At 38.1% G+C, this 27,887-nt stretch overlaps 1 protein-coding gene across 1 annotated transcript in view; it reads left to right on the top strand.

Annotated features, from left to right (window-relative positions):
* The window catches only part of LOC117300405 (polypeptide N-acetylgalactosaminyltransferase 1-like), a 65,958-nt gene extending 41,496 nt beyond the window's left edge, over positions 1-24,462 (top strand). Inside the window, exons 6-12 of the mRNA XM_033784191.1 lie at positions 1,697-1,867; positions 16,041-16,158; positions 17,563-17,743; positions 19,183-19,322; positions 19,863-19,961; positions 21,240-21,380; positions 22,319-24,462. Of these exons, the coding sequence (XP_033640082.1) occupies positions 1,697-1,867; positions 16,041-16,158; positions 17,563-17,743; positions 19,183-19,322; positions 19,863-19,961; positions 21,240-21,380; positions 22,319-22,456 (988 nt within the window). The 3' untranslated portion in view covers positions 22,457-24,462. The remainder of the gene's footprint in view (positions 1-1,696; positions 1,868-16,040; positions 16,159-17,562; positions 17,744-19,182; positions 19,323-19,862; positions 19,962-21,239; positions 21,381-22,318) is intronic.
* Positions 24,463-27,887: the final 3,425 nt, after the last annotated feature.

The following is a 27,887-nucleotide window of genomic DNA, read 5'->3' as shown; positions in this document are numbered from 1 at the left end:
AAAATATTGACTCGTTAAAAAATAGAAAAGAAAATTCATAATGTGTCTTTCACTTGCGATAGGCACTAGTCATGCTAGTTATCAAGTGTTCACTCTCATTCAGTCAGTGGATCGTACACAACTCCACTGCACCTCCACAAAAACCCTCAGGTTACTCCGTCCTCTCACGTGAGCCCCCCTCCCCCTCCACCCTCTGCCATTGATTAGGTAATGATAGCTTCTTCTACCCGCCAAATAGACAGGCAAGACACTCAACCATCAATACATTCCTTTGGGGGAGGGGGAAACCTCGGGCGATTGTGTGTCGCAGCTTTTGGCACGCTTTTCTGTGCTTGATCGACTTAAAGGGATGTACTTAGTTTGCTGTGTGGACCGCTTTTTATTGATTTACTCAGCTGAAGTACATGTATCCAATCACTCCATCTTTTTAAAAGTTTTGAGGCAAGCTGGAAACTTTTAGCAGCTGCCTTTTTTAAATGTTTGTTTTTAAAGAATTTTTGTTAAAAGAGGGAAGAGTGAAATCATGTAGCAGTTGTCATGACATGAGACCATGTGTGACCACAAAAAAAACATGACGATACATGTACTTAATATGGATCATATAGATGGTTTATTTAATCGGACATGCACAAAATAAAAAGAAACTGGAATGCACTCAAAATGTTCACAAAGATTAGGGTTTGTCATATGTGAAACTTCTCCACGTGTCAAGTGAGAAACGTGTAATGAAATCATGTTTAAAAAAACTTTAGAGACATCATGTCAGTCCTTTGTTGAAATACACTACTTCCCGTTAATTGTGACAGCCCGATCGGTATTGGAACTTTTTCCTGGATGTAGGCCAGCCAGCAGCATCTCCAACGAAAACAAAAAGTAGAAAATGTCTGCCTCTCATCTCAAGGCCTCCCATAGGGTTCAGCAGATATAATGGGACCCTAATCGCACTCTTGGCCCAAATACTCCATCATCTCAGGTTAATTTTCCTCAAGAAATGTCGGATGAGGGAGGGTCCTTGAAGAGGATAAAGTTCCCCTCTGGGTTTTGATAATGATGAAGATGGAGAAAGGCGGTCAGATCAGGATGAACTAGTTTGCCTTTTCTATGTTGCGGCTCATTAGCGGCTTTTGGTTTGTCTGCCATTTTGTATTCCCATGGTGAATAAGCACATTGCTTCAAAGTGGCTGATGAAGCCATAGCCATGGCTACAGCTTTAAAGGAAGTAGGAAGTTCTTGGTAACACTGTTACATCAATTCAATAAGTCCCTGTTGGTTTTCAAAAACCCAACTTTGTGTCAAGAACAAAAACCTATATAGGATTTGAGGCATTGCATGGTGAGGTATCAATGTATATTTGGTTTGCGGTGGTAACACCATGTGTGTATCTACTTGCCAGGTAGAGTTGTTCTTAGAAAACTGTCCTGCTTTATATTACTGCCGCTGTGTAGATAATAGGAGGTTAGGAAGACTTCTCAGTTCTGAAAAGAACTGTCCTGCTTTTTAACTATTACCAGGGCGGATGGTATAGAAAATAGACTGGACTACTACTTTAGCTCATAGGATCGTAATTAACTGTACTGCCGCGGAGTCAGTTCTGAATTGGTCTCAACGTTTCGACTAGCTTGCTCTAGTCATCGACAGGAGAAAACCTAGCTACTTTTCGATAACCAGTTTCCAATTATTTCTTATTATTCTGCAGGAAAAATGTTGTGTGTCCAATTATTGACGTGATCAGCGACGAAAACTTTGCCTTTCACACCGGTTCGGATCTGACCTATGGTGGTTTTAACTGGAAACTCAACTTCCGCTGGTACCCCGTGCCAAAGAGGGAGACAGACAGACGTCATGGCGACAGGACTGAACCATTGAGGTAGGTCAGGGAACAATTTCGTCCAGCTATTTTGCATACAGTTGTGTAGCAATGAAATTTGACTAGAAAGTTTTACACACACTGAATGCGAATATTGAGGAGCAAATGGTAATTTTTGAGTAGCAACTGAAACATTTTGTGGAGAATTTTATTTTGCTCTGCCATATAAGCGAAATCGGTCACTGTAGGTGTAAGATTTCATCACTCAGAAATTCTGATGCAAAACGAGGAGCAATTTCGGGCCAGAAATCGTGGTCTATCAATGGTTGGTGGCTGAAAGAGAAGCAATTTTTTTTCATTTCACAATTGGTAAAATGGGGCGAACTAATTATTGCGTCTTCCAAAATTTGCTTTGCATTTGTGTGGAGTATGGGCAGTAAACCAGTCCTAACAATCTATTGAGTCTGGTGACTAGACCTTTATTACGTGAGTCTTTTCAACAGAAGTATTATGTAAATAATTTCACTTTTTCAATTGTGACTGCACTGTGATCATAACGAAACAATTCACCATTTTGCAACAACGCCCATAGCTTGCGGTTGCCTGTGCACTTTTTCAAGACGAAGATACATGCAAGCTCCAGTGAAAATAAATTCCCTTGGTGATCCTAGGCGCAATCTGCTTTCCATTAGTTTGACCTGACAGGCGTGTACACAACATACATACTAAGTGCGTACATGTATGTACACATTACACAAAACAAACAGTGTATATACGTAGTATACAATAGCAAAATGCTTTTTGTCACTGATTAACAATTTTAATGTGACTGGCTTTAGTATGATGAGTTGGTTTCTTCCAAATCAATGAGCCTGAACTACTTGTCACAGTGATGCCTGACCCCCCAAAACTCACTCAGAGAGTCGTTGAGATGCCATGCATCATTTGATGAGAACTTGGTTATAGTTAGGGATAAAATGAGGAGATGGAAAATGAGGAGGCGGGTGAAGAAGGGAGTGATGATGATGAAGATGATGATGATGATGGGAATCTTGATAAGAATTAATACCTTAATTTAACATTGGATCCACAAAAATTAACAGCCATCACTGATCAATACCTTACTAAAACCAATTACATGTGGCGTTTCTTGTCTGCAAAATGCTTTATAAGAACAGATTATCATATTTTGTGTTATGCACTTCATCTCTGTTAAGGCCCCCCAAAAAATAAAAACAATATCATGTTTAGTGTCCCCGTTTGCTTCCCTTTTTAGAGGCAACCTCCCTTTTTTCCTTCTTTTTACTTTGAAAAAAAAAAAAAAAAAAAAAAAATGAAGAAAGGATACATTTTAATGATTTCAGAAAAAAAAAGTAAATTTTGAAAAATAGCCCAGCCAGTTGTCTTTACAAATGTGTTTAGCCGCCTAAACAGAAAAGAAAAAAGTACCCTCCTTCCTTTCTACAAAAAGGCAGAACGCTAAACATGTTTTATAAAAGTCTTTTGCCTTATATACTGTAGTTCCAATATTGTATCAACCAAATTATAAGGTTTCAAATCTCCTTGAAATTTTGAATTCCCAGCCAAGGAGTTGTCGGGTAATTGTATTCAGACCGTTCGCCCGAACGGCTCTGAGTGAAAACCGTAAAATGTCACAAAATCCTTGACTGAGGCGTGAATGAGCAGTGTCCTCGATTGCTCCACCTCGTTGTAAACAAGTTCATTTCCCCGCCCCCCTGCCTGCCCCCCTTCACTTTGGGATCAGTGCTCTGATGTGAAGGTAGACCTCTACATCTTTAAAGGCACTGGAAACATGATTGGTGATTACTCAAAATAATTGTTGGCACAAAAACTTACTTGGTAACGAGCAAAGGAGGGCTGTTGATAGTATAAAACATTGTGAGAAATGGATTCCTCTGAAGTAACAGAGTTTTTGAGAAAGAGGTAATTTCTCACTCAAATATATAGCACACAAAGTAATGCAACCAAGGGTGTTTTTTTTTCTTTCTGCTCTTGCAAATTTGATGACGAATTGAATCCAAATTTTCACAGGTTTGTTATTTTATGCATCTTTGTTCGGATACACCAAGTGAGAATACTAGTCTTTGACAATAACCAAACGTGTCCTAGTGCCTTTAACCCCGCTCGTTCTTTTTTTTGCTGTCAGATAGTGCGTGTTATGGGGGAAAACAGTATCTTTGAGCAATCTGGATTTAAAGGCAGTGGACACTATTGGTAATTACTCAAAATAATTATTAGCATAAAACCTTTCTTGGTGACGAGTAATGGGGAGAGGTTGATGGTATGAAACATTGTGAGAAACGGCTCCCTCTGAAGTGCCATAGTTTTCGAGAAAGAAGTAGTTTTCCACGAATTTGATTTCGAGACCTCAAGTTTAGAACTTGAGGTCTCGAAATCAACCATCTATTGAACGCACAGAACTCCGTGTGACAAGGGTGTTTTTTTCTTTCATTATTATCTCGCAAGTTCGATGACCGATCGAGCTCAAATTTTCACAGGTTTGTTACTTTATGCATATGTTGAGATACACCAACTGTGAACCCTAGTCTTTGACAATTACCAATAGTGTCCACTGGCTTTAAGTTGAGTAATCCTGAATTTGATTTGCCTCTGGATTTGTTGACGAATCTTGTTTGAGTGGTATACAACTAATGAAGAAAAACAATAAAAAACAAAAACTAGCCATTACCGGTAGGTGTTTTTCATATGGAAAAACACAGAGCTGTTTCATTTTTGATCAGCCATCCCAGTTTATTTATTGATTGATTTATTATTTACATTCACTTGATTACACATCCAACAGCACAATTAGCGCCAATAATAAGAAGAAGCCATATAACCATTAACTGTTGTGTAGCCAGCGATCACATCCAAGTTTATGATACAACCTATAGCAGACCCGTACATCACAAAGGCAATGGAGGTTATTGCCTTCCTGCCCCCTGGTCATTGCCTTGGTGCCATTGAAATGCTACAGTAGAAATTTACAATTTCCCCACAGGGTGCCCTTTACAGAAAAAAAAATCTGCCTTGGTGCCCTTGCCCTTTCAAAAATTAAGCGTACAGGCCTGATTTCCCCACAGGAAGCCCTTTACAAAAAAGAAAATGCATTGGTGCCCTTGCCCTTTCAAAAATGAAGCGTATAGGCCTGACCTAGGAGGCAACAGCCAGAGGATTACAGTACCTTGAGGGACGAGGACATTTTAATATTAAATATCAAGTAATGAACCACATGGGAATCTGACTGGGTGAATTTGTATTGTAACAATAATATCTGCAAAGGTGTTTTATAAGTCGTGAAATCTTAAGATGTGAGAAGAGCAATGTTTGTGACGGTTTCGTTAGCAACAGATACTATCTGTTTATTTGTCCTTCAAGATTGTCATCAACATCTACTGCATTGCTTTGCAGGTTTTAAAATCAGATTTTTCTACTTTGGGTCAATCTGCATTTGGACACGTAGGTTTTTTTTTTAAGTGCGTGTGGAAATTAAATTTGCTTTTGAGATGTATTTTATCAATAAAAACCACAAGGGAAACTGACTGGGTAAATTTGGAGATGTGTTTTAAACGGAAAGGAAAGATAGCGAGCTCGGGATTCGTTACAGAGTTTCGTTCCTGCAGTGGGCCCCAGAAAATTGTTGATTTCCGAAGGACACTCTGGGGAAATTTGATGCTCGTGTTTTTTCAGTAATGTTATAAAAGAGAGGCTCTGGCTATAAATAGGTTGATGATTTAGGTTTGCAATTAGATGCTGCAGGCATAACGTAGAGTCGATAATAGGGCCATATCACGTGAAGCAATTTACGAGCAACCAATACTTTAAGAAACAAAAATGTCAATGCTCACATAATTTTCTCTTTGATAGAGAGACTTGGTCGAAGCATATAGACAATTTTGGTACATGTAAGTTGCCAAATTGTTACAGGGCTAGCATTTGTTTATTTATTTATTTATTTATTTATTTATTTATTTATGTATTTATTTATTTATTTATTTATTTATTTATTTATTTTTTTTTTTTTTTTTTTGGGGGGGTTGAAATCCACAAGACAACCGGGCTTGTAGCTCAAACTTTTTACTTAACCATAATTAACTTAACCATAATTAACTTAACAAGACGAGAATAAAAATGAAATCAGGCCCCTACATGTATAGTAAGGATAGGATGATGGATGGTGAGACAATTTAAGTTTTCAGCAAAACTTAACTGGAAACCAGTTGCAAACAATTCATATTGTGGCTCGGGTAACCCTTATCCATTTTAAGCACTTTTGGTCTTAAGCAATAAAGTCGGGCTTTGTATACATGTAGTGAGGATGGGAGGATTATTAAATGGTGATAAATGAGAATGATAAGTGAGATAAATTTCTGCTAAGCAAAATTAAGCAGGAAACTTTTTGCAGTTAGTATCACATGATATTTGGGCCGGCAAGTAACCCTTTTCCAGTGAGCACATGTTTTTTGCTTAGCCAGAAATCAGGCATCATCGATGGTGAGATAACTAATTTTCTGCTAAGAAACACTAAGCAGGGATCTAGTTGAAAACAGCTCATATTACATGGTCTCTGGGCCAATAACCCTTTCCCAGTAAGCACATTTTGTGCTCTGTAGAATAACTCAGGATCTATGGCAGGGTGAAAGCTAAGATGCCATATTCTTGATTGGAATCAATTCATACATTGTACAATGTACATACAATGCACATTGTGGCAATACACTGCCCGGGAATCGTCCAATTTTTGTCAGGATAGGAGGATCAATGGCCAGGTAACTATCTGCTAAGCAGAACTGGGCAGAAAACCATTTGCAAACCATAAGCTAGTTTTCAGCTGGTAACCCTCTTCCAGTAAGCACATTTGTGCTCCAGCAATGAAATCGGGCCCTGTAGAATAACTAAGGATCGATGGCCTGGTGAAAGCTAAGATGTCATTTTCTTGATTGGAATCAATTCGAATATGCATATTGTTGCAATATACTGCTGGGGAACGTCTTATCTCTTGACAACATCACCAATTGTTATTCAGAAAGACTCTCCTCTGCTCGAAAAACAAGAAAACTCTGGGGATTTCAAAAAAAGCTGATGTCTTTCATTTTTTTTTTTTTTTTCGTGAGAGGAAACAGACCCTCCCTTTGTTAATTCTCCAAAGATTACTTGTCTCTGTAAAAGTTCATGTACATTGTAGGCCTTTGTTTGGTTGAGAAATAAAGCCATGGTGAAACCTTTTTTCAAAATTCTAATCTGGTCGTTGGAAAGGCCGTAGAAAATCCTCCTGTGAGATTTATTTGATTGTGATGAATTCCTGATGAATCCGTGTGGCATGGTGCCATGAAATGAAATTATTATTTTTTATGTGTGCCTGTGTCAGCGAGTAAATGTCCATGTTTTGATTGGACAAATGCTATACCTAAATTAGCCAACCTCCTTATGAGTATGCGGCTCCAATATCGAGACCACGATGAATCCAATACAATTTTGTGTACATGTTGATGCCATAAAATGAGCTTCTGTTTTGTAATTTTTCCTTTAAAATCCACTTTTAACTTTGCTTTACTTGGCGCTCTTTGGAAAAAGTTTAGGGAGTGCAGAAGAGAGTGACTGCATTCCCACTCCTTGTGATATCTGGACTTGCAAAATAATTTACTTGTCATATGTAGAGCTAAATACGCCTCTCTTAATATGTATGCATGACGTCATAATTCTTACCTAAAATGAGGCTATGGGCGCACGTCCCCCATCACTTGCAGTGGCTGCGCCCATCGCCTCGTTTTGAGTTGGCATTGTGACGTACCTCATGCATAAATATTAAGAGTGGCGTATGTATTACTAAAGCCTGGTTTGTACTTCTTGCGAATGCCAATACTATACAAATGATGAAATCACCGGACTGTTTTTGCAGCAAATGTTTCCCAAAAGTTGTGAGCACATTTCAATTGTTGTGAATTATTTGCATTGCATTTGCACGCGCAGGAAGTATGAACTTTTTACAAACAAAAAGGTTAGTACAAATCATTCTGTTGATCGCCAGAGGTACTTACAGATTCACATACAATGTTGCAGGCTTCAACATTGATTCCATTACATCGAGCCTGTTTCTTTTGTCCTGAAGGCCTGGCCGATGATGACATCTTGTATTCCATGATTCTGGGGTTAGTTGGGGGGGGGGGGTTCTTTTGCTGTATATGGCTACATGTGCTTGCTGATTAGAATTTCAAATGTAATTTATTTAATGGTGGCTCGTGCACAACCCTTGATAAAATAGATGTTGATTACAGAGTGAATTTTTATTTTGAGGTTGCTACATTTAATTTGGTCTCATAGTGAGATGTTGTTTAAGGGGGGGGGGGGCTGTGGTTGACCAATGTTGAGTACGATGTACTACTACCACTACTACTACATGTACTACTGCTAATAATATTATGAGTTGTTACGAGTGCGTTTGAGATAACAAGCCCTTGTGTGATAACAGATTTATCTTTTTATAAGCAAATTTCATGTGACGATCAGCATTTGACGCAAATGCGCTTTTTGAAACTACATTTACTTCTTATATAAGCCGTGCGTTTTGTGTAAAGCTTGGGAAAAGCAAAATTTTGTGCATAGAGTTAGAACACACAATACGCAGGGTGTGATATGGTACTCCTTGTTGCTATGGATTGACCAATCAGAATCAAGGATTCAAGCCTGCTAGAAATTTATAAATTTGTATATAGTTCAAATCCAAAATACTAGATCAAGGTTCTGTGATGATGGAACATTTTGTTAGAATTGACACAGTTCTGTCTTGATTTTATTTCCAACTGGTTTGCAGACAATCATAAGAACAGGTGAATTGGACCCACTTGTGAGATGTTTAGAAAAAAACAATGATGCATCACAACTTGCTTTGCTACATGTTTGCAATCACCAGTTAATGGTCCCCTTTCAAGAAACCCACAAACTGCATCTAGAGTGTATTTGTTTTCCAATTTGTGGGCCACACATTGACTTTGAGTTTGGCGTCTTAATGGCTAATTGCACTTCATCAAATGGGTCGGTATTGAACTTTCTCCCCTTGTACACTCCCATACATCACCATTAGTGGACTGTGTAACGCTAAATGAGTCCATAGTATCGGAGCAAGTAAACTGAAATTACTAAAAGAGCGAATGCTCAAAATTTAATTTCAAAGGGGGACTGTCGACATTATGATACATGTACATGTAGCAGGCCTCTGGCTGTGGAATTATCAGCTCTCACCCAACCCAGTTATAGGCCGTTCACAATTATCTGGAAGGGAGGGGTGAATGTTTGCAATACACTTTGGTTTTCTGGAAAAAAACGTTGATCTATACAAACAAACATAGGTTAATGTTTGTTTTTGGCACCGTTAAATAAGATGCAGTGATTTTTCTGTGTATTTTATTTAGCCTTTTAAAAATCAGATAAGCAATGTCTTGTACGCAGGAAATTACGGTATCAAATAATGTATTATCTGCATTCGATCATGTATTTCTTATATCCGTGCTTGTCATAAATAAGGTTTGCATACTATGTGCATGTGTAATCCAAATACAAGTATTTCTATGTAAAATAACCTACAATTTTTCTTTGTACACTTTTGGGTGAGAGAGAGAGGGGTGTTTGAAAAAAAGGTCCAATTTGTACGTTTGTCGATATCGCATGCGCTGGCTGCGACATTCACAATAAAGTGACTGCCCTTGTGATGAGACAACCAGGATGTGCGACGTTCAGCCTGTAAATGCCTTAAATGTTTCCTTTATTGAAACTTTACTACGCTTCTGTGACTTTTTATTATTGACACAATATGCCGCTCTTTTTGCCTCCTTTGTGGGTTATTTACATTGATGGACGAGCTTCCTGTGCTTTTATGTGCTATATGTCATATTTAAATTGTTTGCTGTAATATTGTTGGTTTAATACCGATGCTTTGGACTCTTTTTAATATTGTAAAGCACTCATTGACTGGTTTGGTGTTTGATGCTGTATAAATCCTGCTTGATATTATTATCATAGACAGTGCCTGGGAAGCACCAGCCAGGGGATTACCTAAAGTTGATGCCACTTCTTCTCCTAAATAAAAATTGCCCAGGAACACTGTACAAAGTTTCCTCTTTTTCAGCAATTGCAAAGTTGCATGTCGGGTGCTTCGAATCGTAAACTTCTCTTGGCCCTTTGAAATTCTGATGCAGAAGTGTGACAGGAAACAATTCACCCTTTCTCAAATCTTTTGCCATTTCTGTTTCTCTCTCCTAACTCCCCCCCCCCCCCCAACAAAACAAAGTGAAATTGTTAACGTCTGCAAGCTTTCTCCAGAAGATGATCAGAGCACACTGATTGAAGCGTTGAGTTGAAACCAGCATTTTTTTTAGAACCACCCAAACTCATTTAGAGAATTATCATTATGTGGTGTTACCACAAACCTTACTATTATCGTATTTCCACCATGCAAAGTTTCAAATCCTACTTGTCTGCTAGAAAACTTTTCTAGGACACTTTCTGAATGTAAATCTGGCAGTTGAGATGTTTGACATCCTGTCCCCCTCCCCTGAGGCACAACATGTCTTACTTTCCTCCTCCCTTACCCCCACCCTTCAAAAGCGATAAGGTCATACATGCTTCACTGGTTAATGTCGTCCACTGATTCACTCTCGCTCCCGTGGCCTTTTCTTGAGACATCGCTAAACTCCGGGTGCGTCCCTGACTGATTTCCTCACGATTTTTTCATTAGAAGATTTAACTTGGTTTTGTTGAGGCTGTACGGCGAGGGTCCCTCCTTGATGATTAAGTTGTGGTGGGCTTTCACAGTACAGGTGGTAAAAAAAAAAACAAGTGGGAAAGATTTCATTATGTTAGTGTGAACTGGAACATTTGTGTGGCATCGTGCTCATTTTCGTTGCCTTATGGAGAACAAGGAAAAAACAAAAACAGCAAATTGAAAAGGACATCTCCATAGGGGAGTTCTAAAGACTGGGGTGCTCCATATGGAAATATGTGCACAAAGTCTACATGGTCTATGAAAAACTGTTTGATGCAGGGACAAAGGAGGAAACGAAAGAATGCTCCACAAAGATGCATTTTTGAGAGTTATGTTGTTTTGTAGGTGTGATTGTGATTTTCCTGTTAAGGTCCGGAATGGGAATGCAAAATATGCTTTGGTAGAGGGGTAAGGTGGGGATAAGAAACATGGCCCACTTTCATACAGCTGCTTAACGGCTTCAATTTCATACCAACCGTTTTGCTAATGGGAACTGAGAAGTCTCCCAAACCCCCATATACATGTATCTACTCCGCGGTAGTAGAATAAGAAAAGACAGTTCTCTATGAACAAACACTACCTGGCAAGTAGATGTACACACATGGTGTTACTGCAAACCAAATATATAATAACAATTCAGCTCTGAATTCAATGGTGAAAGAAAGGGCTTCTCTCAGTGCTTAAGCAGAAAATAATGCTTACTATATCCTGCTGAGCAGAAACAAGCAGGATACCAGTGTTGTGCTTAACCAGCTCTATGAAATTGAGTTGTGCTTAACCAGCTCTATAAAATTAGGCACAGGTGGCCACTCAAAATATTATTTTGACTGAATTCACCTGATGTGTGTATCAATTTTAAGTTGCGCCATTTTTGAGCCAAATTCCTAAAGTCTAAAGCCTGGATCATACTTTCTGCTAAGGTGAAGCGAAGTTTTTACGTCACATCAGCAGTTTTTGCAGTAAATATTTCGTAGCACTGTTGCAAGTTATTGTTGCGAATTTTTGCATTCAGGTTTTCCTGTGCAGTATGCATTTTAAATGTTAAAGGTGATGCCCACATTCGGTTGCTTCATATCTTTACCAGGCGCAATTTGACTACCAAAATAGCAGACCTTGTTGCCATGTCTGGCGTCGTTGGTGCAATGGATTTATTAACCCATTTCATCAATGGGTCTATTAACCCAATTCAACTGGCAATGTGTTACCCTCGATCAAGATCTTGTAATTTAGAAGTCAGTTTCCGCATTTGCTAGGTGACAGATGAATTTACAAACGCAATGAATCTTTATTATAAACATGTATATGCAATTCAACTTCATTATGGCATACCGAGGGGCAGTCGATAGCTTAGCAACTGATGTCTGTGTAAAGGTTAAAGGTACTGGACAGGTTTGGTAATATTGTCAAAGACCAGTCATCTCACTTGGTGCTTTTCACAGTGTAAGAGAATAATGAAAGAAAAAAAAAAAAAAACTTGTTGCACAAAAAAAGATGCCTGAGAAAGATGCTTTTGAGTTGAGGCCTGAATTTTTTTCTCAGATTCAAATATTTACTCTGTCACAAAAACTACATGACCTCAGAGGGAGCCCTTTCTCATAATGTTTTATACTTTCAACAGTTGCTCACAACCAAGTTAGTTTTTATGGCAATTATTTTGAGTAAATACCAAACGTATCCATTGCCTTTATCCTATGCAACTCTGTTAGCTTTTACCGTTGCTCAAATATGTGCATACTGGGCACGTATCCAGCACGTGTTGCACACAAACTGTACTCATGGCAGCAGGAAAGCGTGATGTTGAAATCATCACGAATTTCTTCGAATGAAATATAACATCCGTTTGCAAATAGGTTCATTTGTAAAACTGCAGTAACTGGAGTTATTACAAGAAGGGCAGAGGTCAGAATTTTCAATAACAATCATAATAACTGGTTCTTATATAGCGAGTTAACAAAAACGTCTCAATGCGCTTTTGATTAATGTCCTAGTCATTGGGCCAATAACATTCTTGTAAGCTTTCTTCGCCCCATGGCACTCTGATGTCTTTTTCAAATACTATGTCAACCTCTACCCTTGCAAGAACTTATTGATACCTCTGGGTGAAGAGAAACAATTCTAGTAAATGGTAAAGTCTGAGCCATTTCTCACAATGTTTTTAACTCACAACAGCTCTCCATTGCTCGTTACCAAGTTAGTTTTTATTCCAAAAACTATTTTGAGTAATTACCAAAAGTCTCCTGTGCCTTTACCATCATTTATCCTCGGCAAATCTGTAAGCTTTTACCAGTGCTCACAGTAAGCAGAGCTATGACATTGGGTCTAAGAACATGAATTCGATGCTCTTCCTGCTAAGCCATGACACCCTATAATTATACAAGAAGAAGACAACGCCTTTAAGTCACTCTACTATTGTATAAAACACTCTCTCATCCTGTCGTCCCTAGATGGAAAGGTCTTAATTCTCTCGACCCCGGAGGGCAGCGGTTGTTGTTGACTCAGCCTAGTGGCTCCTAACACCAAAAGAAGATGCGTCGCCATGACAACTGACGATTAATCGATAACTGTATCCTGATTTTCCTCAATACTTAATTTGATGAGTGAACCTGTGTCTGTTTTGTTTTGCTCTCTCCACTGCCCGTGTCTTGCGTTTTGGATGTTAATTTTCTTTGGTCTTATTTTTTGTTGGGTTTAACAGGCCTGTATGCTCTGTTTTTAAAAGGGTAAGAGCGCCAAGGCATTTTCTCCTTGGTAAAGGGCACCCTATGAGGTAATTGTAAATCTCTCTTGTATTTCAAGGGCACCAAGGCAAAGACCAGGGGGCATTGAGGCAATCGCCTTTGTTGCCTCCGTACAGGCCTGGTTTAATTTATGCTGTGTGTAAGGCTTAAAAAAATCCTTGTGTCCATCAGTTGTTAAGCATATAATGCACAATTCTTTCAAATGAAAATACACATAAAACAATGCCCATTATTTTTACGGATGTGGCAGTATGTAATATGGATACATGGAATAGTGTGTAATGATTGGTATGTATTTTAATTTTGGATGAGCAACCTTTTTTTGAACCCTAGTTGAGGGTGTCCTTCTTAAACCAGGTCATAAGCCCAGTTGTACATATTCCAGCTAGTAGGCCAGAAAGTTGTTAAGCACAGAAAAGTATCGCTTAGCAGAATCCGGTTACCAACATTACATTAAGTTTTCATTTTTGTAGCAAATAATCAAAATTTAGAAAACAACTAAAAAATTTTTTTTTGCAAAATGAAATCTTCTTTTCAAATTCAAATCGTACAAAATTCTTGAAAAGCAAGAATAACCATAGCATTAGCTTGTTATCACCAACTGTACCTGCTGTATGGACCGCGAGAGATTTGCAAGTTGTGTGTGTATTGAAATCGAGAAAATAAATTGAACGAAGACTGTTTTTTTTTTTTTTTTTTAATGAAATTAAATCTTCAAATATGATATATTTTTCTCTACATTAGAGAATTCAAGCTCTTTGATCTACTTCTCAAGCACTGATGACACTGTTTCCAGAAGCTTGTTGGAATCTATAACTCCAGGGGGTTGTCAAAAAGTGGACATGCCACCATTTCAATGTACCTCCTAAGATCTGGATTCTAGGTTCAGACTTGTTCAGTCAGCGGTGCAGACCTGTATGCTGTGTTTTTATAAGGGCAAGGGCACCAAGGCAAGTTCTCCTAGGTAAAGGGCAACCTATGAAGAAAAGTTTGTACTGAAGCATTTCAAGGGCACCAAGGCAATAACCAGGGGGGGGGGGCATGGCGGCAATTGACTTCATTGCCTCCATGCCGGTGACTCGCACCTCACCTGTGGTACGTGCAACCCACTACATGCCGCCAGACCTGAATTTGATCAAGTTTTTTCCCCCGGGATATTTCCTCAGCCTCCTTTGGCCTTCAGCTTTTCTTGAAAGAGGCGAAAGACTTCAATCTTGTTGTGATCAAACCTGAAGATTTCTATTACTTAGTGGTGATGTCAAAAATCTATAAATATCATCCAATTTCTTCAGGCTGCGTCATATGCAGATCAAATGGATATTTAACGGATGTTAGATTTGCATCAGGTTTAATATACAATTACTGAATGCATATGAGTTAAGAGTTGCAGAATATTATATAATCATGAGGTAAAAATCTGGACTATTCGTGGGAGTGTCGTGGCCGAGCGGTTAAGAGCACCGAATTCAAACTCTGGTGTTTCTGATCAGCAGAGTGTGGGTTCGGATCCCGAGCCGTGACACTTGTGTCCTTAAGCAAGACACGTAACCATTGCTTCGTCCTTCGGATGGGATGTAAAGCCGTTGGTCCCATGTGTTGTGTAAACGCATGTTAAAGAACCCAGTGCACTTACCGAAAAGAGAAGGGGTTCGCCCCGGTGTTCCTGGCTGGATTATTGGCAGCATATTGCGCCAAAGCACCTTGTAAACCATTACATGGTGCTTAAGGATTAGGTCTTATATCTCAAAATTTGCCCCACTCCTTGCAGTAGTAATACCTGGCGCTTTGTATCCTTTGGCAAAAGGCGCGTTATAAATACGGTTATTATTATTATTATTATTTATTCCATTTCATGAGATGAAGCCAAAGCGAACCAAGTGATTATTTATAGTCTGTACCAACGCACAAACATAGATCCTTGTTATTTGACATTTTTGTTTCTAATAAAAACCCCCAAAATGTAGGAACTTGCATAATAAACTCTCTAAAAAACATCTAAAAAAGCGGGCACAGAAAGAGTTTAAACTAATGGGAATTAACTTAGTTAGATAGTCTTTCAAAAATAAAAGATAGAAAAAAGAAAGGCAAGTTTGCCTAGTAACAGTATAGGCTGAAAGCCATTCTATGGTAAGGAGCTACTACAAAGAAGAAATATTTAAGATGTAAAAGCTCTCAGATGCTGAAATTAGGAAAAAAAAAAAAAAAAAAAAAAAAACAGTCTAGATTGTAGGATGGAGGGAAAAAGCTGTTGGCAACTTGAGCGCAAACATTTGTCTGTTTTGTCTGTCGTATGCAAAGATTGGCAAATGTCTCGACGACTTAATTTTGAACATTGGACCGGGGACCTTTGCAGTCTAGATGTCTTCCCTTGTAAAAACAACCTTTTGGAAAATACACTTTATGTAATAACAACTCTACGAAGGCCTTCGAAGGTGTTAATCCCCCTCCCAGCAGCTTTTGGTTCCCCTGAAATAATTTTCTTTTGCTCTCAAGGTTTCTTTTGGAAATGCAAATTGCAAGAACTGGGAGTTGTTTTTTGATTGCCTGCAGACATCTAAATGTAGATACTAAAAACAAAAAGTCCATAATTTGAATGATATCCAAAATCAGTTGGTCTCCTCAAAAAAAGGGGAAAAAATGTGGCAGATTCAAAATGGCTCGGCTGTTCTTCCAAACAGTAAATGTTTTCTTTTGTTTCATTTCATTTTCATTCCAGGTCTCCAACGATGGCCGGGGGTTTGTTTGCGATCAGTAAGGACTATTTTGAGGAGATTGGAACGTACGACGCTGGAATGGACGTTTGGGGCGGTGAAAACCTGGAAATCTCGTTTAGAGTAAGTTATGCTTATGGGAAACTAAACATGTGTGCCGAGCGAGCATACAGGAGACGGAGGCCATTACAGTTCTGTTGTTTTTTAATTTCTAATTTCGGGGAGGTGAGTTGAAGTTGTTGGCCGGAATTTCACATACTTTTTATTTGTATTTAAACAAGTTTTTTTTCTCTGAACAAATTTTGACAGACAATGCTGTTTCAAAACAAAAATTCTCAAAAAGACTTCTGTACACTGTATATGCCATGGGCAATGCACAAAATACAACATTCAAAACCGTTTGTTCATGTCTGAAGACAGGAATTAGTGTCTGAATAATTCATTTAAAATACTGTTTCTTGTTTTGGTGAGGAGGGGTGTTGGGAGGAATTTGTAAAAAAAAAAAAAAAAAATGATTAAAAGGGAAGACATGTGCCCCTCCTTATGTACATTATGCAATTAATGATTAAAAAGGAAGGAATTTATCATTTATGTCTTGGATGTTCAGACCACGGGGGTTGATTATAGTCCGGAGGCGCCATATCCAAAGTTGTTCCCACTCAGTCTTAGGGACAATCTGTCTCTAGAAATTATAATGACGGCTGTTTTCACCTTCAGTTGCACCTGCTTGTGGGAATAAGGCTCTTCAAGAATGAGATTAGAGATTGATCACGTTGTCAGCCTCTTTAGTCAGACACCCTGTGTGCCTTAGCATCAATATAATGGGCATTATCAATGTACAAGTGGGGTTCAGACTATTTTGCCCTGCAAGCTTAGCTGGATTATTAAAACATGCCCAATATGGAGCAGAGGGTTTCCCCTTAAATTTTCCCGTACTGAAAGATGCTATGTCGGATTTTTTGCCCCAAACATTAAAAAATAGATTTTTTTTTAAGTGAATGGTATTTCCAAGAGTATCATCTGCTCTAACGAAAAAAAGTTTAACTTTTACTTATAGTGGTCAGGAACCATGACAGAAATTTAAAACGTTTCTTAATTTTGAGCACTTTATTTCACTTCTACTAATAATTGCCGGACCTTTTCGAGCAATGGCTCAAATGAAAGCTTGTAACTTTCTCGACCCCATCAAAATACCTATTGAGTTTAAATCAAAATTTTGGGGTCAAATCAGCCAAAAATCTGACATAGCACCTTTAAACACACATTTTCCTCCTATACAAAAATATCCCCATCTTAAAATCCGCTATTAGAGAATTTTTTTGAATCCAAGCATACAAGTAGGACACATAATGGAAGTGTGGGGGAGGGTACTACATCCACTATTGAGCACCAAATGTGGGTTATATATGTTACTACATACAAGGACTCCTCAAATCACTCTTGGCTTATTTGGGTTGCAGCAATGGAAATAATATTAGTGAAAAGAAAATGAATTTCTGCAACTATTTCATTTTTTGTCCTCCCCAGATATGGATGTGTGGTGGAACCCTAGAGATTGTAACCTGCTCCCACGTCGGTCACGTTTTCCGTAAATCAACACCTTACACATTCCCGGGCGGGACAGGAAAAATCATCAATCGAAACAACCAGCGACTGGCCGAGGTCTGGATGGACGAATATAAAAATTTTTACTACAGGATTGCACCAGGTATGGAGAACAGAGAGGGAGATTTGGGGGGGGGGGCTACCCCTGTTGTGGGGTGTCGCAGATTAGAGCACCAAGCTTGAGTCTTGGTCATGACACTTGTGTCCTGGCAAACTTCAAACTCCCCGGAGCTACCCGTGCTCAGATTCCTTTGGCACGACACTTAATCACACAGCCATGACCCTGCCAGTTTAGGACGAGTGTTCAATACCTCAGCCAACTCTTTTATTCTCTTGTTGTAATATGTATGTGCTCGATAGTTGAGGCACTGGAAACTATTGGTAATTACTCCAAATAATATCTTCCAAATAAAACTTATTTGGTAACGAGTAATGGGGAGCTGTTTTTAACATTGTGAGGAATGGAACCCTCTGACGTTACGCAGTTTTTGAGAAAGAGATAACTTCTCACTCAAATAATAAAAGACTTGAAGCCTTTTGGTTATGCATCTGCAAACACACACCCATTTGTTCACAGCCTTGTTATATTATGCATATGTTGGGATACACCAAGTGAAAATACTGGTCTTTGACAATTACCAATGGTGTCCAGTGTCTTTAAATGTTAATAGTGCTGGCAAACTACTTCCATTTTCTGAGCAAACTAAACTCTTGAGAACTACACGTCTACGACAGTGTCCTCCTTCGATCACATACATGTTGACAGCTGTCCTAGAGAGAGCCTACGCGTGTTTGTCAGTTTAGCCATGAAAGTGGCTGTTGAACTCGTTGTGAAGTCTCACGTGAATTGCTCCAAGCCGGTGTGGATTTAACGCTCTGTCAAGCTTATCGTGTCTTCCCCGTGGGGCGTCAGACGATAGGCTTAAACCCTACAACCCATCAATGTGGTCAGCTGTGAAGCGTGTTGTTATAACCTTTTTTTCCCTTTTTTCTGAGCTGTGGGTTGAGACTGAAAGATAACAAGTTGTGGCTATAAATATTTGGTTTTTCTTAATAGCTGGATGGTGAATGCCACAGCATGGAAAATGGTAGGGTACATTAATTGTTTGTATCGCCTGTTCAACACACATACACTTGACTTGTCGGACCGGCTTGATAGATCTACCAAGAATTATTTTGTTTCTCATAGAGTTTCCGGGATTTTTGGGGGTATAATTTCATGTTTGAGATTTTGAAATGAGTATTCAGGGGTTCATTTCACTCGTCGAGACACGTTAGGCCTTGAGCAAGATGCTTTACTATACATGTATTTGCCTGTCTCCACCCAGGGGTTAAAATGCGTATGGTAAGGCGAGGGTAGATTTTGATGTTATGTTTGAAAAAGCCTTCTGAGCGCACGCCAAACTTTATTGGCCTAATGACCAGGGCACTAATGTATAGCGCATTGATTTGGTTATTGTGAAAGAACTATTTTAGAACTAGTTATTATTATTGTTTTGTAAAAAAAAAAAAAAAAAAAAGCTTAATTTTCTCTCGTTCAAGGTGTCAGGAAAACAGAATATGGAGACGTCACTTTAAGACGAGACCTTCGGAAGAAACTCGAATGTCAAAACTTCCAGTGGTATCTTGACAATATTTACCCTGAGTCACAGTTCAGAATGGACTATCAAAGCATTGGAGAGGTAAGGTCCAGTTGTAGAGTCTGGCAATTGTCCCAAAAACAGTGTAATAGGACAATTTACTTTGAGTTTTTTAAGTGGCTGCAACAAGCTTCATTTTGACATATCTTGACACACTTGTGTCATGTTTGGTTTTAAAGTTACGATGTCATAATGCCATAATCTGAAAATGACCCTGTAACGAGGGAAATGCCTGTTTGATTAAAAACAACAAATACTGTTAAAAAAAAAAAAAAAAATTACCCTAATGAAGCAAAAGGGTAAAAAACACACCCATTTTTGACTCATCTTTATTGATAAAAAAGAAAAATGATTCTGTTTGAGAAATATGCAAAAATAGAACCATAAGAAGCAAGAAATCACTGAAAAAAAAAAGAATTCTCTCAATAACACTCAACAACCCTATACTTGAAAGTGGGCTGTTCAAAAAGCAGCATATTTTTGTAGAGCCCATCACATTTCTGATGCATACATTTTTATTTGTTGTATTTTATTTGTTTGCTTCATGACCTTTAACCTCTGACCTTTGTCCTGTACTTGTAGGTTCGACACATTGAAACCAGAAAGTGTCTGGACAACATGGGCCGTAAAGAGAACGAGAAAGTTGGCTTCTTCAATTGTCACGGACAAGGAGGGAACCAGGTACGTGTCATGAAGTATTGGAACAACAAAAGTTCTTCCTCTTTTCCCCTTAGTTTGGACCCTCACCATATTAATGGCCAAGTTCATCAATGGCTCATCATGGCCAAGCGGATAAGAGCCACAGACTCAAAGTCTTGTGTTACCGATCAGTAGAATGTGGGTTCGTATCCCGGTGGTGGCAACAAGTGTCCTTAAGCAAGACACTTAACCATGACCCTGTGGATGGGACGTGAAGATGTTGGTCCTGTGTGTCTCGTAAACCTCTGTGAAGCGCCCTGGGACCCTTTTGGGGTTAGGGCTAGGGTGTTATATAAAAGCCAATTATTTAGTATTATTATTAGAATGTAGTGCAAAGAGAATGGGTTCGCCCTGATGTTCCTGGTTTGATTGGCAGCATATTGCGCCACAGCATCTTGTCAACCATTACATATGGTGCTAAAAAAAATATGTCTCATAATTCAAACAAAGTCCCACATACCTTGCATGAAAATCTGAATGTTAAAGCACCTTGAGCGTCACTGAGTGCGGGATAAAGTTCATTTAGAAAAACAAAAGCAGGTGTACCAAGCCGACGAGGAAGTGTCCCCCCAACCTATCCAGTTAAAGACCTCGGGGATGATTAATTATTGATTGTACAGGAAGGTGGAATTTGAGAAAGTAACAAGAAGGAAGAGAGTTAAGTCTGTCGAGGAGACTCGTGCACACAAGCTGCACTCTCAAAGAGCGACCTCTCCGAGGCCTAAAGGCCATCACTGAAACCAAAGGAGGCAAAATATTGGATGATATCTCATCTTTGTGTGTAAAAACATGCGCGGGACCTCATCGTAGTCATGTTTCACGTTTTGCAAGGGGTCTATACTCTGGTGTTTCTGATCAACAGAGTGTGGGTTTGAATCCCCAGCCGTGATATTGCTTCGTCCTTTGGATGGGACGTAAAGCCGTTGGTCCCATGTGTTGTGTAACTCATGTAAAAGAACCCAGTGCACTTATTGAAAAGAGAAGGGGTTCGCCGCGGTGTTCCTGGTTGTGGCTGCTTAATGCGCCGTAGCACCTTGTAAACCCTTACATAGGTGCTAAATAATTGGGTTTCAGAATTCATCACTGCAATAACCTATCTTTCTGAAAGTTTGTGAATACTCAGCGCCTTGAGTAGCTTGTTTGGTAGATGTATACACTATGTAATACTTCGATATTATTATTATTTACAGGTTTCTGCCAAAGTGTAAGTTATTCTTGGCTCCTTTGAATAATCAGATTGTTTTTGTTTTCTTCTGGAAGGTTTTTGGTCTGACGAAACAGAATGAGATCAAACATGATGATCTATGCCTAGATGCTTCCAGCAATACCAAATTCCAGGATATTGTGATGTTGAAATGTCACGGCAAACATGGTAATCAAGAGTGGAGATTTAGCCAAAATGTAAGTCAACAATTTTAGTATTTATTGTGGCATGCGTATGTACAGACTGTGTCCAATTTCGTAGAGCTGCTTACTGGTCATACATGTAGGTTGGTAAATACTCATTAAAGGATTCAGGTACTTTTTCAAAATATCCACAGATTTACATTAAACTTACAGGGTTTGAAGATAATGACAGTGGAAAGGACCCGTTCAAATATTACTAACTGAGGTTGTGTAGTTTTTGAGAAATGAGTAATACATGCTAAAATAATTTTCGTCTTAGGAAGACGAAAATTATTTTAGCATGTAAAATCCCATTAACCAGTTATGATATTATACCAAAACCATAGCATAACTGGTTAATACGTTTTTACATGCTAAAACTGAGACAAAAATTATTTATTTTACTCATTTTTCAAAAACTACAGCACCTCAGTAAGTAAAATTTCAAGGGAAGGTTTCTACTATCATAATCTTCAAGCTTGTGTAAAAAACAAGTTTAATGTAAGTCTGTGGATAGACCCTTTAAACGAGCCTTTATTAAGATATTAATTTTGTATTGCTGTATTGGGATGAAAGAATATGACTTGACTAAACCAGTACACCTATGTAATTTGAAGGCACTGGACACTTTGGGTAATAATTTTGTTGTGTAAACATTTTGTGCTTGAGCAGCTCTATGAAGTTTGGCCCTGGGCCCAATTGCGCAATAAACAGCTCAATGAAACTTGGGCCAACAACAAAGTTATGCTTTAATACTGGAATAGGCTTACCAGCCAAAATACCATGTCACACATACAATATGACTGGTGTCTTGCTCATTTTTGTTAAGCGGAAAATGTTTAAGTAATTGTTCCTGCTTGTTAGTTACCTCTCAGTTAAAGACCTTAAAGTTCATTGCAAAGTTCAAACATTTCTTAATATTTTCTCTTTTTTCCCCCTTCAATGTCTTCCAGAGTAAAACCATTATACACTACACAAGTGGCCTTTGTCTAGAAAAATCGAAACATGGAAAGGACACCCCTACTCTGGTGAAATGCAACGGCTCGTCTGCACAGCAGTGGGAGCTTGTGGGTGTGCCCATGACATCATAGTGGTAACTTATAGGGGCGTTTTAGTTAGAGAAATGAGGAGGGGTTTTTGTAAAGTTTTTCGGGGAGCTAAAATTAATTAATGTTAACGAGTAATATATATCTGTATGCAGCTTCATGAGTTTAAACGTGAATAGAAACAAGTCTTTCCTGAGAATATATACCTGATTCTAGCCAGAGTATACCTTCTGTCTTTGTCAGTTAGTCACTTTAAGTTAAAGCGACACTAACTGCAATAAAACAAGCCTCCAAGTTTGCGGACTAAGGCAAAGAAAAAATCCCCGAAACACAGTACGGCTTCAACACAAGGGGACATAGAGTTTAACATTTAACTTATTTCAACTCCAGTACTTCATTGATTTTTATAAGATATAGCACGGGTGAAGTTTAACCAAGGCATTAACTTCAAATTAAAGTGACACTTGTAATTTTGCTTTGTGAAAGTTCTACACTTCAGAACTGCTGAATGAACCATGACAAGTACAGTACTCAAAACAAGTACATGTATTACATGTACATGTACCTTGTAACTAAAAAAAAAACCCAAAAAACTTGTAACTTAAGCATAAAGTAAGGCAATTGGAATGTGCATTAAGCGACATATTTACCTGAGAGAAATGATCAGTTCCATGGGTTTTTTTTGGTGGCAAGAACCATTAATTGTTTTGGTCATTGGCCAGTGACTAATCAAGGGGGCAATTCCACCAAAACAGTTATTGGTTATGAATCGCCAAATCGATCCGATGTCTTACTGTGAATGTACAGACAGACTCAAACATTTAAATCCACTAATGGATCACATTTTACTTATATGCAACAATTATTTTTTACAAATTATGAACATTTTGTTTTTGTAAAAGAATTGGAGGACAATTGTAGTTTATTTTACATTTCTCTCTGGATTTTGTGCTTTCATTTGAAACTGGCGTGGTGAACTTTGGTATAAATAGTGATAGGAATACCGCCAATCAGTACATGTAACGTCTCAATTTAATGGTTCTGAATATCGCCGAAATCTGCGCTTACGATCACCATTCTCAGCGATTTTCTGCGCTAGCTGTGTGAGCGTAGAATGCCTAGTAATGTGGAGAGCGCACTCGCACCAGCCAAAATACCCTGCTAGTCCATGAAAAACACTTGATGTAAGTGGGAATTCCCTGCTACATGTACTAAGATCACCAAATTTTCTGGTAAGCAGCGCCATGAAATAAGGCCGAGGTCATCATGTTACCACAATGAGAGAGCAACAGTAGGGCCAGCCAGGTGCTGTAGGCAAGTTTTCTTTTGTTCATTTTTTCTGGTCTTTTAAAACCTTGACGGGTTTTTATCATTACACTTTCTAGATCTCTGAATCAACCTCGTTCCCATGGGTGTATGATCTTGCCATTTGTATCCCATATGGGGGGTTAATGAGTAGAAGGACTGCTCTGGCAAGCCCACAGGAACAAGGTTGCTTTCAACTGTCTTTCATTTCATTTCGTTTCATTAATAATTGGAGGGCCAAAATACAGTAATCATACATGTACCTGTATATATAAATCACTTGATTTTTGTTTCAGCAACTTGTTTCCAAAAGTCATATATTTTTGCTCATTTCTATTAGTTCTTTTCGTCAATTCCTTTCATCCATTTCTTAAAAGACTTTTTTTCAAGGTGCACAATTTTATGACCCACCAACATTTTGAAAAAGTGAAAATAGAATTACCCACACCTTTATCCTTACCCTCAACCTAATCCTTACCCTCAACCTAATCCTAATCCTCACCCCAATATTAACCCTCACCCTAATCCTAGCATGCAGATCAAGGAGAGGGTGTCAGAACATACGGTTTTGGAGGATAGAGTAGTCACCCTAACTTTTATGTTGAAGCATGCTCGACAAAAAATAAACACTGCTGCAAAATTAAAGATGGAGGCCAAGAGTGGCCCTAGCCCATAGAGTTATATATAAGAAATGGTGATGCTTCTTGCACAAACGCCACGGGACCGCAAGATGACAAGCGCACCATTCTGTACGCGCGTCGAATATGAAATACACGTTTGAGTTTTGTCAACTTAGAAAATGGCCGCCTGCGCGCATACCGGGTGGCGGGCGCGTATATTTGCCAGTGCGCCCTCTAGTTCTTATATATAACTCTATGCCCTAGCCAAGGTTTTGCAATGACACTTGGTTAAATTCTTGAGCAAGTTAAGATGGTTTGTCTGAAGAGGTTTCTTGTAAATAGCACTGAACTTGTCTTTCAATTTTAAATAAAAAGGATGGGTTTTTCGCGTTTTCTTTTTTGATGGATTATTATTTTTCTTTGATTGACAAATTATGTTTTGTTCGACAACTTTGTTCCTGTGCCTTTCAATGTTGAAATTAAATGGAGAAAATTAGTGAGAGTAAATGAAATTTAAATAAAATTTAATATGTTACAAAAATTGTATAAATATAAAAAAAATTGATACTTTTTTTATAAACACATTATTAATGTAAAATTACACTTTTTTGTCTGTTTAAAATGGTGTTTGTTGAAAAACTCTATTGGGAAAACCATTCCTCGGTCAATTCTTGCATAGCTAAACAATTTGCTAAGCAAAATTTCCTGCTCAGCAGCTTGATGAAATTGGGCCCTTTACTGGATGGGATGTTCAATTTGTTCATGACTGGAAGCTTTTAAGTACTTAGCAACATTGTTTTCCTTTACAGCAACTCTATGCAGGCATGCAACTTTCGCATAATCAACTCCTTGCTTTTTTTCTTTCTTGAACTTTAGAATGCCCCCAAATGGTGTAAAGTGTTTGTGCCATAGGCTATAGTTTTAAAAGTTTTATGTCGGTCTTTAATTTGCATCAAGCCATTTGTGAGTTAGATTTTGATGATGTCTAGTACAATGCAAGTAAAATTGCGCTAGGGGTGTCGGAACATAGAGGTTTAACCTTTTTAGTCTAACTCGCAAATGGCATATTGTTTGAGCCTGCCAAAATTGTGCAAAAAACTTCCTTTGCGCAAAACCAAAAACCAAATGCCAAGATTATCTAAGTTTTAAACTAAATCCTTTGAACAGATGTACTATTTTGACAACAAGTGTTTTGTTTTTGTTGATTTGTTTGTTTACTGTTTAGTTGGCCCATTTAGGGGTCTTGTAGGTAGTTTTGTGGTTTATAAATTAATTTGGACCATTTCGTCTTTCATGATTTTGCTGGAATGAGAGACTTTGGGTGACACTAGATGGTAGCAGACTCAGCATGCCCTTGGAACTGTGGGCACGCCCAGGACTACAAAATCATTATAAATTACCGGGTGCATCTTCTGCCATCTACATGTAGCGCTCAAATGTCTCTCATTCAAGTGTTAAGTTCAAAAATTCAAAGCAAATACTGTCTTTGTCATTTTCTTTCAGTACTTTTCTTTCATTTGGATGTTTTTATTTACAGAGGTCCATTTTAGTAGTAATATTTAAAATGTACGTGCAATGGGAGAGTTTGAGAGAAGCCAGGGCCAATGTTTGTATAAGAACCATTTATCAACTTCACTTAATGGGATTGCTGCAAATAACACATCCTTTTTGTCTAGCAACTTACACCTGTTATCTCCATGTATTTCCTTTCCCAGTGGACTAACTAGGATCATGCACAAACCAGTAGGGCTGCTGACTGCTCCCAGTCGATTAACTGCTCATCTATTCAGTTTAATGACCCAGCCGTCGATTTCACCAAACTCTTCCTAACTTAGGATTAATCTTAGGACTTAGGACGGGTTCAGTTCCGTATCAAAAAAAATAGGACGTATTGAACTCATCCTAAGTTAGGACGAGTTACTCACTCGTCCTAACTCAAGATAGGATTGATCCTAGCGTTTCGTGAAATCGGCTGCCGGTAACTCATTGAACACACTCACTGCAAAAGGATACTTTCCAAGTTTTTGTGGCCAAGCTCAGAAGTTCTTTAATGAAGTTTTCCCATAATGTAGGTTGACATTGCCTGGTACAATAGTGCATGTTTATGCAGGTTGCCTCTACTAACTAATGTGATAAAACCACTTGCAACCTTGTATTAAAAGAAATGTGCTTTCCGGGGAGTTTGTTGGCACGCAAAGACTTCTGGTCATACAATGAGAAATTTACATTTTTGTATTGTAATTACCACATTGAAAAACCAGCTGAATAGGTTTTGAGATGTGTTCCCTTTCCTTGTATCGTAATGCTCTTTGAACATGGTTTTATTCAATGGAGAAATGGTTATATCTATGCAGTCAGCCAGATGTTGAACTGATAGTGTGAACAAGAATGTACCTGTACTAGTGTGCCATTTTGTATGGATGCATTAAAATGTTTGTTTTATTGTTTGAGAATTTTCACTTTTGGTGTCCCTGTAATTTAATGATGGGTCATAACAACCTGTATTATCCACTTAACACGGTTTCTGTATTTTTCATTATTGATACATTCCTCATGATGTTTTATGTAATTTGAGCCTACAGTACAATTAGTAAGCATTACTGTTCATTCCTTTTGATGTTTCAACCCTTGTGATTTCATCAGATTTTTGCCTTTATCAGAATAATGTGAGAGTACCCCCTTTTGATTTTATTATTTTTATTTGTTGGCCCCTTAATCAACAAAAATGCAAGACGTACCCAATGTGATTTTATTAAAATTTTGAAAAATCACAAGGGGAGAATGCCTTGCACATTTGTCAAACATTTTCCAAATTTTGATAAAATCAGAAAGGGGTAAGACTGCACTTTTGCCGAAAATTCAGAAAACAAAAGATAAAATCACAAGGGGAAAGCCTTGTATTTTTATTGAAAATTTTCAACATTTTGATAAAATCACAATGGGGTAAACCTTACAAAAATATGATTAGTTCACAAAGCTATAGCCTTGTGAACATTTTCGTGAAAAATATGATAAATTCACAACACCTTGTGAACATTTTCGTGAAAAATATGAGCCTTGTGAACATTTTCTTGACAAATATGATAAATTCACAGCCTTGTGAGCATTTTCTTGAAAAATATGATAAATTCACTTGTGAAATATGACCATTTTGTTATGAGCATTTTCTTGAAAAATATGATAAATTCACAAGGCCTTGTGAACATTTTCTTGAAAAATATGATAAATTCACAGCCTTGTGAACATTTTCTTGAAAAATATGATAAATTCACAAGGCTATAGCCTTGTGAACCTTTTCTTGAAAAATATGATAAATTCACAAGGCTATAGTCTTGTGAACATTTTCTTGAAAAATATGATAAATTCACAGCCTTTTGAACATTTTCTTGAAAAATATGATAAATTCACAAGGCTATAGCCTTGTGAACATTTTCTTGAAAAATATGATAATTCACAGCCTTTTGAACATTTTCTTCAAAAATATGATAAATTCACAAGGTTATAGCCTTGTGAGCATTTTCTTGAAAAATATGATAAATTCACAAGGCTAT

Source organism: Asterias rubens, chromosome 15 (genome assembly GCF_902459465.1).
Source record: "Asterias rubens chromosome 15, eAstRub1.3, whole genome shotgun sequence".
NCBI classification, from domain to species: domain Eukaryota; kingdom Metazoa; phylum Echinodermata; class Asteroidea; order Forcipulatida; family Asteriidae; genus Asterias; species Asterias rubens.
Note: the sequence above shows the minus strand (reverse complement) of the source record. Positions and strands in the feature narration are given on the sequence as shown.